At 43.1% G+C, this 15912-nt stretch overlaps 1 protein-coding gene across 4 annotated transcripts in view; it reads right to left on the bottom strand.

Moving 5' to 3' along the window:
* LOC104364384 (LIM domain containing preferred translocation partner in lipoma) overlaps positions 1–15912 on the bottom strand; it is a 335033-nt gene that overhangs the window by 70689 nt on the left and 248432 nt on the right. For all 4 annotated transcript variants that reach the window (XM_042796896.1, XM_042796895.1, XM_042796901.1 and 1 more), the window contains one exon: positions 494–617. In XM_042796896.1, coding sequence (XP_042652830.1) covers positions 494–617 — 124 coding nt within the window. The remainder of the gene's footprint in view (positions 1–493; positions 618–15912) is intronic.

The following is a 15912-nucleotide window of genomic DNA, read 5'->3' as shown; positions in this document are numbered from 1 at the left end:
TTGTTGGACTCAGTTCTGGGCTAATGGGTCCCCATGTAAAACCAACCTGATTGACTCAAAATGGATTTCTTTTTAATCTATGACAGCATACAGAAAATTAAAATCCATGCCTTGGGAGCAGAATACATTTACACTGCTGTTTTTTTTTGCAGCTGCAATGAGAAAGGATGGGGCAGGTGGGCAAGACAGTGCACTGTACCTGAATTCAGTCTGGTAGCCTAGAAGCTGGGGACATGGTGTGAAAATGAACCAGAAACTGAAAAATTCAACTTTATAACCAGAAAGACTACAAACACACAGCAAGTGAGCATGAGATTTATGCTGAAATTACAGAGGAATTCCTATGGATGATTACACTTCCAGCCCAAGCATGGAAAGCAAATCCATCAATATGAATGTCACTACATTAACAGCACAGCTGTCAGGCCTCCCCTTACTGAACCTGGTAAATACAGAAAGGGGCTACAGACACTTGTGACATGGCACTGCTCACCGAAGTAGTCATCAGAAGGAGGATTCTCCATGTCATACAGCATTTTCTTGGTCAGATGTTCCAGCTCATCCTCAGGCCTGAAGGCAGGAGTGCCTGATGCAGGTCCAGAGCTTGGATACCCACTCTGAAAAAGAAAGGACAAACAGTCTGTGATGTGGTATAAAAGCATTCAGCCACAGTAAGAGGGTCTATTGGCTGTTCAGTGTTGAACTTCATTCTTTGTCTCATTTTTGCTTTTTTTAAAACCCAAGGGATTCATGCAAGTAAACATTTAATGTAATGAAAATGGACTCCTAAAAACATCCAGTGAAGTGCCATATATCCTCCGAGAATGAGAAGTATTCCGTGCCTCATAATTAGGTGTCTACTGGGTAGCACATAATAATAAATAAAGGAGAAAATTATTTCAAGGATAACTTGATACAAACATTTTCCAACACTGAAAAAGGCTTTGGAAGCATTTCAGTTTGGATTTGGCAAAAGCTTCCATCACTTAACAATGCAATATAAAAGATGTTAGAACAGTCATTCCTACAGTGGTAGAGTATAGGGGCAAAGACATGATAATCCTGAGCTGCTAGTTATGTCCTCTTCTTGTTTGTTTTGACACAAATCCTGCTGTTAACATTAGTGAGAGCAGAAGCTGGTCCACACATTTTTAGTACTAGGGATACAAAGGTTTTAATATGTGCTTAGAACCTCAGACCCTCTTGGCCTTCATATGCTAACAGCTGGCACTCAATATTTACAGTCTGTCTCAGTGAGTCCTCTCCCTGGAAAACAGCAGGAGTACAGGCATATTTTGAGAAGCACAGAAATAGTCTCATGCCTAGAAGTTTCTTAGAAGAAGCTAAGTTTGGTGTCCATAATGAGAAACTCGGTCATTTCAGGATTAAAAAATGCTGACACCAGCTTCCCTTGCATGCACTGCTTTCTTGAAAGACTTGCATGCGAAAACTAACTTATTTATGAAATGCAGCATTTCAGTAAAGCTAGTGATTTCATTGATTAATTGCTGCCTTCATCAAGGATTTGACCTTAGATATGAAACTTATGAGCCTTAGTCTGCAAGGAAGCATTTTTCCATGCTTCATACCTACTTAAATGGGAAGAAAATGTAAAATCACTGAAGAAACAATATACTGGCCACTTCTGTCTGGCTTATAGAGGCTACATCTGACATGATGAATCTTTATTGAGCCAGTCATGTTCAACATAGAACAGCAGCTTTAAAGCACTGCAAGAGAATTAACTAAATGCTTTCACGCTTTTTTCTTTCAGGCAAGAAGGAGATTTCAAATGAGACATCAATCAATGTAGAGAAGTCTCAGAACGGTGCTTAGCAATAATACTTCAATCATCCACTCCCAGAAACCAAACAGTTGCATGTTCCTGATCTTATCATATTTATTTTTCTAGGGCCCATGCTAAGCTGTACACCATCACCCCCCTTACTTGTTGACCTGATCTATCTCACTGGCACTGCACCATGAGTGCAGCAGATGACTGCACTCCCTTAAAGTGCTGGATTCCCTGTGCACGCACAGTTCAGCAGTTGTACCCGCTGCCTGCCCTCTAATTGATTGTTAACAGTGTAGCAGCAGTGCACAAGGGAGATGGGTGGCATGGTCTCCTAGAAGAAAAGGCACCTGGAGTAAGTCCTAGGCTGGACGAATTTCCCTGGAGGGCTGTGCAAGGTCTATTTGCTGTACGTTCAGCCTTCCTGACTGAGAATATAGACTGGACCTACCATACATTCAGGTCTTCCCAGAGATGTTTTCTTTTTCTGCTCAGGGATTTTTTCTAAGCAATATTAAAGGATTTTCTGCATTTTTCCAGGATTTCTAGATGCCTTTCTGTTGTTCTGGGGAAGCTGCTGAACATCTGGAAATCCTGAATATACACACACACAGCTCAGCACACTCCATCATACAACTGCAATCACGCTGATGTGTTTGGGTTACCACAATGTATTTTTTCTTATGGGGAGACAGGCCTGTATGGTGCATTTGCTTTCTAAGTCATGTAAGTGCCAACTCTGCGGGATATCTCATTTTCATGGGGAAAAGGTCACTCATATGACTGGGAGTTTCAGAGCCAGGTACTTGACACAGCACAACCAGAAGCCCTTGGCCAGTGCTTTGTAGCTGTTTTCAGAAGGCTAGTCGACAACTATTTCATTAGGAATAATAAATAGCATAACCCTGACAAAAAAAAAAGGTTTATTAATAAGCTAATTAAAGGTGCCAAATGTAAAGTATTTAATCTTGGAACAACCTAGTTTCTTCCTTTGCTCTCTTGTTCCTAAGAGCTGATCATGAATCTTTCCTGAACATATATTTTAACACAGCAAGTGCAGCCAAGGATTTATTAGCTTGAGAAATCAATTTGGCAACTGAGCCTTTTAAAATATTATTCCCTCTATTGTACCTGTTTCAGTTCCCATGCAGAAAGGAATGACCATACCACCCCATCAACTGAGACTCCTTCCCTAGACTTTGCATGGAGAAGATAGTATGGCCCAAAGGTGATGTTGCCCCCCATCCCTGTATTTCCCCTTTAGCAATCACCAGTGCAGCACGAATGTATGGAAGTGTCATGCTCCAGCCTTTCTGCTGGGCTCTGTCCACATGTAACCTGAAACACTGCTCTTACCCTTGGGCTTTGTAATATAAATGGACCAAAACAGAAGGCACAAACTGCTGTCTGTTCACAGAAAAGAGAAGCGAGGTGCACGGAGCTGAATTGATTTGCAGATCATCACGCGTGGGCCCTAAGGCAAAGCCCAGACCTGCAGCCAGGCTGCTGCGAGCCCCACATCTTCAGCCTCGCACATAGCCTGCGGGGGCTAGGCTCTGCACTGCAGACCTACCCCAGCTACTCTCTGATCCAAAGCCACCGCATCTGCAGGCCAGCACCAGCCAGGCTTCAGCAGGACACCCTGGGCAGGCGATGTGTGAAGCCTCTCCCTCTCTTCCATACCGGCTTCCCACACCTCCCGATTGGGGGACCCACTTGTGCCTGCTTCAGTTAAGGGCTTGGGCTGTGCCATTTAAAATTTTAAAAGACTAAAATCTGCAGATTTTCAGTTCTGTCTGACTTTCTCTGGTTTTGGAGGCCACACTGCCTTGTACACACAATAAATAGGCTGCTCTCATATTTTATCTACATTGCACTTTTCTAAACCAGGCAGATTTCTTATCCAGTACCCAATGTCAGCATAAATAACAAATACCAACCACAATGTTATGAGATGCTTTAACTTATTTTGACTAAAATTCTATGCCTTTTTGACCAACATTTCAGTGGTGCTAGGCACATCTTTGTCCTCCTCACATGGCACATGCTGACTATGTGCCTCCAGGAAAATGCATTTCATGCATATGAACATGCTGTTGAGTTTTCTGGGACGCACACTCACACAAACATGGAGAGAAAAGTGTATCCTTAGTCCAATCTAAAATGCTTGTTTCAGCAAAACAGTTTCCTTCCTCCTCCTTTGTTAGGTCAGGGTAAAAATATAACTCTGGCTTTCCTTACAAAACAAACTGTGTTGTTGTTTATTAAACTTCCTCTATTTTCTCCTGATCTGTACAATGATCAAGGCTATCTAGAAATCCAATTTGCTGTCTAATCTACCATAGTTATCTTCATGCATTCTCTTTTCTCTGTGATGCCTCAATGCACACAAATATATATTTCCTTAGCTAGACACAGCTCAAGGCTGGGGTCTGCGCTGAATTGTGACATGGCCTCCCAAATTCCCTGAGCACCAATCTGTCTGGATAACCACAGCAGCATCTGGGATGATAAAGTGACCCATGAAAATGTAAAAGAGCCTTGTTCAACAAAAAGCCAGCAGGAAGGACCATACTTTGAGAGCTGGAGCATCTGAGTCCAACCAGTGCTACTACTATCACATACGAAGCATCCTCAGTGAAGAGCATGATGATTGCAGTTACGTGCGCAGATGCAAATGCATTCATGAATAAACACTGTCCTGCATGTTTAGTTAATGGGGTGTTTAGGAAAATACAAGCATTCCCATAGTTAAACGCTGTGGCAGAAACTATCTTCATGCTACAAATCAAAGGAAGTGAGTTAATCACTTGTGCTACTCTCAAAGCACTGCAACAACATCTGGCTCATCTTCCTTATTAAAGTTCAGTTCCTAAAAAGCCAGGTCAAAAGAAGCAGTGGTGTGGAATCACTGCATAATTATTCTGGTACACAAAGTTGATACTTGTTTCAGTGCTTCTCTGGTGCATGTTGTCTACTCCAGACCTCACTGGTAATCAGCTGTGTCTGATGTAATGACTGCCCAGAAATGGGAGCTCTGCAGTTAGTGCAGTGCATTCACCAACAGGAACCTTCCCCATCCACATATAAATTTTTACCCGAATAGGTAGAAACCACAGCCCAAAATCTGCAAAGACATCTGAAGATGATGCTGTGATGAATGCACCATCATTCAGAGTGCAATGTATGTGGTCATTTTTCTTGTCCGCTTGCAAATGTTGTAGAAGAAGCTTCTTCTCTCTGAGAGAAAATAACTTCAATTATGTGTTCCCAATTACAGAAACGTGGAAATTATCTTCTTTTCAGAAGGTAGAATTAGCCCAATTTGGAATTGAAAGGCAGCCAGAAACATCTTTCACTGATACTTACTTTCCCTTTCATTTTTTTCTTCTTCTTCATCTGCATAAAGTTAGCACTTTCCTTTCACTTCACTCACCAAAACTGATCATCAGTCACATAAACAGTTAAAAAGCATTGCAGCACATTTTTTATTCAATGGCCTGACAAAGACCATACTTTTTAATTTAAGTTATTGACTGTCCAAAACAATCGCAAACTTTCAGACCAAAAAATCCAGCATGGTGCCACATCTCTCATGAGTTGCGCTCCCAAAGAAATATCAAGATTGCCTGCAGCTGTAATTCAATTTCTAATTAAGGCCAACTGATCTCTCTTACAGAGGAGATGCACTGGAAAAAAAATATTTTAATTTTTGATTTATTATCCCAGTGAAAAGTTACAGCTGCCAGAGTACATAAAGCTTCCTGAAAAGACAATTCTGCCTAGATTCACCGCAACACGCACATTCCTGGGTTTACTCCTGGTTGGAGAATAATTCATTGAGATCCTTTGAAGAAGCTGCCCTGCATGAGGACGTACCCACTGACAGCCAGTGGTCTCCTGCCTACACTAGCAGTCCAAAATCACAAGCCTTGGGGCAGGCAGGAGCGAGGTCTCTTCTGGGACATGCCGGAGCAGGACAAGCCATCAGTTCCCTCGCTGCCTACCTGCCCTGCCACCACTCCCCACAGCAAACCATCAATCCAGAACGGGCAGTTCTGGCAGCAGAGCCCTCATTTGCTAAACACTGGCTTGCTTTGAAATAGGACAGTTTTGTAACTACTTCAAAGCTCTAGAGGATATTTTTCTTTATTTTTAAACTTCATTACTGTAACTGTATCCTCACACAGCTATCCATGCACATTCCCAGTCCTCTTCTAATCCTGCTAAGCTCTTCATTTCAACGATCTCTTGTGACAGTAAATTACAGAGAATTTGAGCAATAATAATAAAAATATTTGTTTCCATTTTAACTTCACAGCCTGCAATTTTGCCCAAATATCTTTTTCTTACACTGTGAAAACGGGAGGCAGACAGGTAGAAGAGGAGGTATCTTGTCTGATAGTTTTAAAAGGAAGACAATAGAGTCATAATTCAAAATCATTAAATAGCTGAGAAGTTCCCAGGACTTCTGAAAATCAAGCTGCTCATGCAGATGCCTATTTTGACTCTCTGGAGACCAGCTTTTAGCTTATAGTCATGAAAACAAAACCTTGGTCTCTATGTATTGATACTGAATTCAATAGGATCACTGTTACATGCACCCTAATTACTCTGTAAAATGGGTTTAACAATATTTCTCTTAATTAATCAGTGCCTGCAAAGGTTTCCAAGCTTCTGCAATGTAAGTGACTACACAGTGACAGTGTTTTATTAATCATCAAGCACAGTAATAAATAAGCATGACTGTTTTGTCCTTGGATTGTTTGTATTCTATTATATGCAAACAGACTAAGTATCTTTTCTTGAATTCTTCATGTTCTCACTAATGTTTTGAATCTGGAAGGGCTGGTTATTTTTGCTAGGCATTATAAAAGTTGGATAATCTGTAAACACCGCTATCTGCTGCTTGCTTCTGTATTGAGCACAACTGCATTAAATGACAGCTTCCACTTCTATGATGGAGAGTCACTTCTGCTAGGCACTGTGGCTTGTTTATATATTCAGGGTTAACCGGAGATGAGCTAGATTTTTATGAAGCAACATTGGCCATTTCTCATTAGAAAAAGCAAACCAAATAGATCTCCAAGTAAAAAATATTTGACATGTTATCTTAGGGAACAGTAGATTTAAACTATATTTCAAATAAGAACACCTATAAAATACCACATCTTAATGTTCCATTGCTGCTTAAATGTATATACAGAAGCAAGTGCAGCAGTGCCTGATCTTGCCTGGGGCCTCTCGGCCCTATCATTACACAAATATACTTTACCTGTCAAGGCTTATCTCATATGAAAAGGGGAGCAGGCTGTTTTGCTTTGTGTTTTCCTATTAACCCCACTTACTTTGGTAACAGACGTTACAGGCACTTTGTTAAAAGAGCCAGCAACTCAAGTCACAGGCTGGATGGTATTACTGAGTGGGACAATGAGGCATCACCACTATACCAGTATACAGATAAAGAGATTGCATCATTTTAGCCCTGTGTTTTTGGCTGGAAGAGCTTGTTCTGCTTCATGAAATGACATCAGGAGGTCCTATGCTTACATCTCCTTTTGTTTCAAGATTGAAGGCTTTATTTTACTCTAAGCTGCTTTCCTTTCCACATCTTTCTGGGCTCAGAGTCAAGCGCACTCTTACTTCCATACATCATCACCAGCAGTAAAGACCCTATAGGCTGCTAATCGACTCGCCTCCTCTTTATGTCATAATACTATAGGCTTCCAGGGCTGCTTTCAGAGCATTAATTAATTAATCATTATATTTACTGCTATCAGCAGGTCAAAATCTGCATTTCAGACTATGAGCCATAAGCATCCACAGATGACAGTCTCAAAGCCTTAGTCCTGAGCTGTGTAGGGAATACTGTAGGTGGGTTTGAATTTGCTTCTTGTCATCTTGGCTATACATCTTGGGATACGTAGTGCCATCTAGGGCTTCTTGGCTGGGGAGATGATGAGCCTCAAGACCTGTACAGAGCTCTCTTGTGTAAATCCAAAGTAGTACTACTGAAAGATATTAAGCTGTGGGGGACTCTGTTCACAGTAAGTTGTACTCCAGGGTGGGGTTCATGGTGTTCCCACCACGCGAGCTGCATCCTCACCTTACAAAACAAGCACAGGGGCAAGCCTAGTAAAAATACGAATGCTCCAAAATTCATACTGATGAAAAGAGATGTGCTTGCTCACACAGTACATCAGTAGCCCGGGAAATTCACTGCCACAATAAAACCACTGACAAAATGTATGCTCATTCCAAAACCTACCCTTCCAGAAGCAGCCCTAAAACACAAGGCAATAACTGAGCTTTGTTCTTTTTTAACTTTTTCTTTTGCAAAACACTTCAACGAAGGCAGAGCTTCACTGTTTTCATAGACATTGAAAAATGACACTGCACGACAGGCTTACACACACCTCTTGTGCGGTGCCTTCTCTGGCAGACCACAGCGACGAGGGAGCTCATCACCATTCACCATGCGGTGCTGGGGGTTGGACTGGGTGTTTGTGCAATGAGCACCACCTGCCCTGTGGTTCAGGTTGGTCACCTATTGAAAAAATAGGCTGTCCCAGCTGCAGTGCTTTATCAGGTAACAAAAACAGAAGTGCTGGGGCATCACTTGTTTCAAAAGAAAAATAAATCTCACATTTTTAATGGTACTAATTTTGCATGTGAAACTTGCATTCATACTGTATTAACAGTTTAAATATAGCTTTCTTGCCAGATGCCTGAATATGCTAGAAAAGATACTTACAATATGCAAATTGGGTTTCTGTTTTAACACACAAAGAAACTCAAAATCACATCACTTTCCATCACCAAGACAGGTTTCAATCTAAGCTTTTTTCATGTGAAAACTATAACAGCAAACAAATGGTTAACCAAATGTGTTTAACCCACTATCTGTAGTCTCACTTTTAGTCAACAGTGACATGGGCCATTACACTTCCCAGGACACCAGTGACTTAAATGAAGACTACATATTTTGTTTAACATTAAAAGATTATATATATAAATTACAATGAAAAAAAAGCTTCTCAGACTGGAGCGGGTGCTTGATTCAGCATCCATAACATTGGAGGGCAGGATTCCTGAGTTTTATCCTCAGCAATATTCTTATCCAGTCTGATCCTGCACCCTGCTGTTATAAATGGTGTTCATAATGCTTGGCTGTCTCAAGAGAGTTTGAGAGTCTCAATGAACTCTTGATTACAAAATGCTTTGAGATCCTTGAATGAAAGATGCTGAATGAGTACAAATTATGACTATTATTAATTATCTTTAGTAGCCAAAATTGTGCCTTCTTCCACTCACATGTGCCCACATTCTGTGTTTTAGGATTATAACATCTTCAAAACAAACACTGGTCTCCTAACATGCCCCTTAGCGGTATTGTTGTATAATTAAAAGTGATAAGAATAATATTAGTAAAAACAATAGTATGACAAAAGAAAGTTACATTCCTGCTGGACTCAGAAATTTCTTCCTTATCTCAGGACTGGAAGATTTCTCCATTTTACTCATGTTCCGATCCCAAAAATCACCTGTTCTCTTTTCTTCATATGTAGCTGCTTTTTCTCTGAGAGCTTTGTCGTTTTTCTTTTAGCTTTGAACAGGCCATGCTTCTTGAAGTGGTTACTGGAGGGTCCCAACCCCTTTTAACAAAATGAGTACAAGTTCTTTTGGAAAGCGGATGGGGAGCTCTGAACACGTCAGAGAGTGTAAGCGCTGAGTACAATCCTTGATTTGACTTTCAGTCTCTCAGGTGACTGAGTCAGGGGAAAGTAAGCAGAAACTTAACGGAGTCCAGATATCTGGATTCTGCCCATGCCATCTACTGTGCTCGCCCCTCAGCCGAGGCATGCTTCAAGGATGACAAAAAATATTCAGAATGACACCTTTTCTAGTGATGCAAGAGAAAAATGAATTTGCAAATAATAATAATAATAATAATAATATTTCTATTCTTCAAAGTCAGAGGGAGAACTCATTTGCTTGCACCTCAATGACTTGTGGTGAAAGATTGTAAAGAAAGGGTACTGACACAGCTCAAGACAATATGTAAGCAGTAAAAATCAGAGTTCATCCTCTAATTTCTGCCTCAATTAGAGCATCTCTATGTTTTATACCATCTGTATGGACGGTTTTGTTGCTGAATTGCTTTATACACCTTTAAGAGATTGAAGCTTTACTGCATTTAAAACAATTAATTCTCCTCATGAAGAGCCCTCTGCAGGTATCTCTAGGTTGCCTGAGTCTCAGCTCAGCCATCTAACATCATGTCAAGCACCATTTGCAAAGATGTGTTATTTAATTCATGAAGAGCAATCGCCTGGACTGCCAGTGTTGAGGCTCACAGCAGCTCACACGTACCACTTCTACCAGCAAGCCTTGGCCTCTCTTTTATCTCCAGCCCATGGTAGGACAATATCCTCTTCGCAGAATTACCAGACTGGAGTTGATCATAATGACTGGTGATTAAAATCTTAAAGATCTCTCTCACCTCTTGTGAAATGGAGGTGTCCACCAAAAGCGGGCAGTTTGCTTGCAGACCTAATGCTACTTGCCTGCATTAGAGTCTGGGAAAGTGTTTGGCAGCAGAGCTTGTGGTGCAGCCTGCATCCACAAGGCATTAGCTGTACTTGCAGGTGCTACTGTGGTGCTGAGCACTGCCAGGCAGAGGGTACAACATATTAGCATTAAGGAAAAAGGTGGTGAAATTAAACAGTGCCATCAGGAACAGAGAGAGTAATACACAAGAAAAGGAGGAGAGAGTGAAGGGCTGCAGCCCTCCGTGAATGTCATCTTGACAGACTAAGCATTGCTGCTTTAGAAGAGACTTGTAAATATTTCACTATCAATTACCTCAGGATAATCAGAAATAATATTTTCAGAACAAAACAGGGCAAAATTCTATAGCGCACTTGGGCGAAAAAGGCCAGGGTAAATGTCTGTCATCTAGATTATCATTTATTTCACCAATGTACTTATGAAAATGATCTTGCATTTGGCTCACAGCAGTAGAAATTTCTCAACAAAGTCATAATTCTCCTGTAATACAGTCCAGGGCAGTTAAGTACTACTCAGATAAAAGCTCCAAGTCTCCCTTGAAACACTGTCCCTGCTCAGGAATTTCCCACAATCAGAGGCGGGAGCTGAGAAAATGGTGGCAAGAGATGAGGAATTATTTTGCCTCAGAGAGAACCAGAGGCTGAGGACCCAGCAGGTCCTACCTGATGGCCGAATTGTGGCAAGAAGGGAAAGCATCAAGGGCTATGGGCTATCAAAAAGCGATACAGGAATTTTCCACACAGCTATTCAATATTCAAAGGGTCTCAAACTTCTCCTTGCAATCTGCTAGAATAGGAGTGAAGATCTGAGTTGGCTGCACTACTGCTCACAGCTGTTGAGGATGCTGCTCATCCTTGCCTGTGGAGAGAGCAGGAGATGGCCCGTGAAGGAAAAGAGCCACAGCAACAGAGAGGTCAAGGTCAGCTCTGGAATGAGGGCTCTGGCAACATGGGGAAAGGGGCAGGCTTTTCCAACACAAATTAATTAATTAAATTATCAATTTAATTTAATTACATTATTAATTAAATAAAATAAAACAATTTAAAAAGGCAGAACTACAAAGGCAAGAGAGACGTGATGGCAGAAAGAGGGGAACACCAGTCAGAAGGCAGTGTGCAGTAGGGGATTTGACACAGAGCCCAGCATCAGAGAGGACGGGATGAGGCAGAAGATAGGAGAAAAAAGTGCAACCTGGCTAGGAGCTTCCAGAGCCAGCAAGAGCCCACAGAGAGAGGGCTGTGCGGACCCACTGCATGAAGGAGAGAGGCTTAGGGAAGACTGATGTGCAAAGGAGATGAAATGGAAGGATGGACTAACAGCATCCTCAGAGTAGGGAGCAAGCAGAAAAGCAAGAGCAAAGGAGAGGTATTGGCATCAGCTGATTTTACTGAATCAGCTCCCTTGTACAAGAACTATCCAATTGCTAACCAAAACCCACCAGTTTCAGATTATGGGATAGGTCAGATGCTTCCAGACACATGTGCATGGGTGTTTTTGCTCGGGCATCAGGGAGGGTGGGCACCCAGAACAGGCCACTACACCCTCAGTCTCACTTGATTCCCACATGGAAGGGTTACATGGGGTTCAAATGTCACATGCTCCCCTCTTCCACTTCCCCTGCTGCATCTAGTGCATGATCCCATGTCCATCACAAGCACGCTTTCAAGCCAAATGGAAAACTATTTTGTGGTCATGATGCTTCAGATGGTAAGTGCATAGGTGCTTGTGCTGTGGGGCTTGTACCGTGTACTGCAGAAGTACCTCCAGTCTCCAAGCCAAATGAGGTTAGGAATGAAGAGCAAGAAGAAAGTCCCTGCTTGGTGCTGGATCCAGGAGGGTATATGGGGGCTCCCTGGATTCAGAGCCATTCTACTGCTTTCTCTCATCCTCTGCTTTGCTATCAAAAAGCCCCAAGAACTTGGCAGCCAAACCAGACTGTGCACTAAGGAAGGGAATATGAATTTTCCCAGCTGCAACCTCTAAGGCTGCTGCCAGACTGAGGGTGCAGCCACTGCACTGACATACAGACCTAATGATCTGTGCTGGTTAAGGGATCAAATGCTTGAAGAAACTTGCCCTGCTCAGAAGGCCACACTTGATCTGTATTTCTGTGCCATCTTTTGTGTGAGCCTGGGACTCACTTTGAGGAGGTCAGGAAGAACTTGATGGCTCAATAAATAAGAGACACTTGGGAGAGTTAGGAGAACTGACAGCTCAACAAGATCCACGTTTAGCTGTCAAAACATTCCTCCATGTACACAGATGCAGCTAAGAAGGCTGTCCACATACCTCCTGGGCCAGAGATGAACTTACCTCACTAATTGGTCGAGCACTACTTTTTGTATGGATGTGAATGGAGTGAACTGAAAGAGGTGGTGGCATGTGAAATTAGAGCTGAGGAGGCTGAGGACTGTGTCAGGACATAACATTGTGCCTGGAACACTTTGATGTATTAAAAAGATCACTTTGTCTGTAAAACGTTTTCATGTCTTGTTCAACCACAACAACAGCAGCAGCCCCCTTCTGTTTTTTAATGATTAAGCAGCTCGCAGGTTGACTGAGCAAAGGCTGAAGGGGAAAAACAAAGATATATATATATAATTCTGCTTGCAGAATTTACTTGAAAAGGATGGGCTAGACATTCAGGTGGTTCAAATCAGAGTCGCTCCAGGGAACTCCCTGATTTACACAGCGGCGGGGGATCTAGCTCAGCATGCCAAAGTAAGTAATGTACTCAGGTGTACATTGGCTCATCAAGAGGCACTATTTGAGTCAACAAGGCTGTCCAAGCCCAGCCCAGACTAACTGCAACCCCCTGAGCCCTCAGGTGCATTTGTCTTTCACAGGCATATATGACAAACGGAGAAGATGGGCTGCCAGACCAAGAGCGAACACTGCAGACAAGGACCCCACTCTGAGGATACGGGTGATTGAAACCTCCTTCCTGCAGGTGACACTCTAGGGCTTACTTAGTTAAAGTCCCTGTCCCCAACTATGGGGCCTCTCTTAGTCTGGCTTTCATGGACTCCTGCTATAACCTCTCAGCTCTGACTAACCTGTTTTTCTGGTCCTCCCCTCTCCTTGCTCCTTTTTCGGAGCTGGCTCCCTCTTGGAGAGGACCTTGGAGCAATTGTGCTTCCTCCATCTCCCTTCTCACCTACCCTTGTTCCAAAGAGCCAAGGACATTTCAAAAGCATACCTAGAAAAAAGTTGTGAACGTCAAACACTCCAGAGACTCCTTCCTCTTCTTTCGCTCAAAATTACATATTTGGCTCTCCATGCTCACTTCCTACCCCTCTGCACTAGTTTCACATTATTAAACAGGGGGATTAGTCCCCCTCTCTATTTAGGACACACACCTGAAAATCACTCACATACTTTTGCAACGTGGAGGAGAAATAGTGAGACCAGCAAAATGCTGGAAGAGATTGCCTGGGGAGAGTCTGTGATTTCCATCACTGAGGCTTTTCAGAGCAGGAACAAACAAATATTTGTGAAGAATGGCTTAGGCAGAATTGATCCTGTCTCTGAGCAGCAGACATATATTCAAGTCTGTTCCAGCCTTATTGTTTATTCTTCTGTGATTGTGATAGCAGTTGTGACATATTCTGCAATGGAGTTGAGCAAAGCCAGCTCAAGGCCTGATGGATCATCCTCAGGGCTGAAGGTGCTTGCAGGAAAGGAAGCTTATGTACAGTATTAAGTTACTTTATAGTTTTGTTTCAGATGCTAAATCAAATAAAATTTGTTCAGAAATAATATGACAAATAAGCCGGGTCCTAAACAGGCACAGTGACTGCCCTTCTTTTACCATCTCCAAGGTGCTGTATCTCCAGCTTCAGGTGCATGAGGCAGCTCACATTCAGAGCACCCAGTGTACGGGCTGTAAATATTTGTGTTAGACAGAGGGCTTCTTTTGTCCTGGTCCCCAGGAATGTCCACCCGGCACTCCGTGCTGAATCCCCATTAAAGCCTCCCAGAAGTTAGACTGGATGCAGTTGAGTCTGGCCAGAAGCAGGGAAACAGCAGGCAAGGAAGCATTCAGAAAATCAGCATATGTGCCCCAGACAGCAAAATGTTCCACGTGTCTGTTGTGCAAAGACCCACGTGTGTCTGCAGTGGATAGAAGGAAAGAAGTTACTCCAGAAACATCGACACAAGCACTCCCTGCAATACCACCTTATGGGGAAAACAAATGGTAGGGGAGCTATCTAATCTACTCATCGCAAAGTCTTTAAGCCACAAGATGGTATTTACTAGCTGGTACCAGACAACATTCAAGCAAGAACAGAAAGTCACTTTCCCAACACTCCTTGTGAATTGCTCCCATCTGTGCAAGAGAGCAATCCAAAGTCCTTATGCCCATGACAGCACTGCAATCACACACTTTGGTGTTTAAACCCAAAATAGTGTGAGGCAGACCACGGTGAGGCTAGTACATCACATGCAGCTGCACTGATAAAGAGGAGACATTGCAAGCGGCTCTCCAGGGCACGGGTTGCTAGGGAACATCGCGAAGCCGCCGCAGATTTCGCTGCTACTTGCTGGCTCTTTCCCCTCTTACCACCTCACTCGTGCTGTGCCAGCTTCTTCGCCCCGAGAGTGCCGTTCTTCCTGTCTGAAGTGTGCAAAAACAAATCTGCCAGCAACAATGGAGCACGATTGCTCGGCATGTGTTCCCGAGGAAAGAAATCTCTCTAGCCTTTGATTTTCAAAGGCAGCCAGCTGATGGGTTGGGGAAAAAAACACTCTCGCCATTTTCTCCATGTCTGAGTGTTATTTCATTCAACCTGTGCTATGATTAAGGGTGGGTGGCAAGCCCAGGTGGTGCAACTCAACGGGCTGACTTCGTGGGCACCATGACAGCTCGCAGATGGCACGACATGGTGCCCTGAATGCCATGTTGTATCCTCTGGACCCCTCCTCTTGCCCTAACATGCTGCTCTTCGGGAGGTTATTGCAGGGGCCAGCACAGCTCTGTGAACACGGCTGGGAACTGCATGGTGCTCCCACTGCTCCAGTGGGCAGCAGGGCTTATGAGAAAGGGCACACAAGCAAGGGGAGGGCTGCTGGAGAACCGGGATGGAAGGAAAAGAAAAATTCTGCCTTCTCAAGAAAGAGCTGGAGTAAGGAGAGACCAGTGACTAAGGTGGAAACAAAAGGCTTTCCAGTATTAATCAATCTTTAAACAATTTGACTGAATGATTAGGAATTGCAATGCTCCCTACTGAGGCATTAGAGTTTTATATTTAGATGCTGGATGTGTTTTTCCACCCTGTTATTTTTAGCTACTAGTTGATGCTAGGCTGGTGGTGGCTGCTGTCAGATCGATGAGGCTCTCCCACGATGGCAGCTGGGTGAGAGATGGCAATTGGAAGCAGGATCTCGTTGGCCTCAGGATGCTGCCTACTGCTGGAGCCCCAGGCCACACAAGAAGACAGCATGAGAGCAGAGCAGTGGCTGGTTCCCTAGATCTGTACTCACACATCAACACTGTGGGCTGGCTCAAATGTCCCTCAGTACCAAAAGGGACTTAATTAATCTCTAAA

This window comes from Tyto alba, unplaced genomic scaffold (assembly GCF_018691265.1).
Source record: "Tyto alba isolate M040663 unplaced genomic scaffold, T.alba_DEE_v4.0 Super-Scaffold_10, whole genome shotgun sequence".
NCBI classification, from domain to species: Eukaryota; Metazoa; Chordata; class Aves; order Strigiformes; family Tytonidae; genus Tyto; species Tyto alba.
The sequence above is the reverse complement of the archived record's forward strand: the minus strand, read 5'-3'. Positions and strand labels throughout refer to the sequence as shown.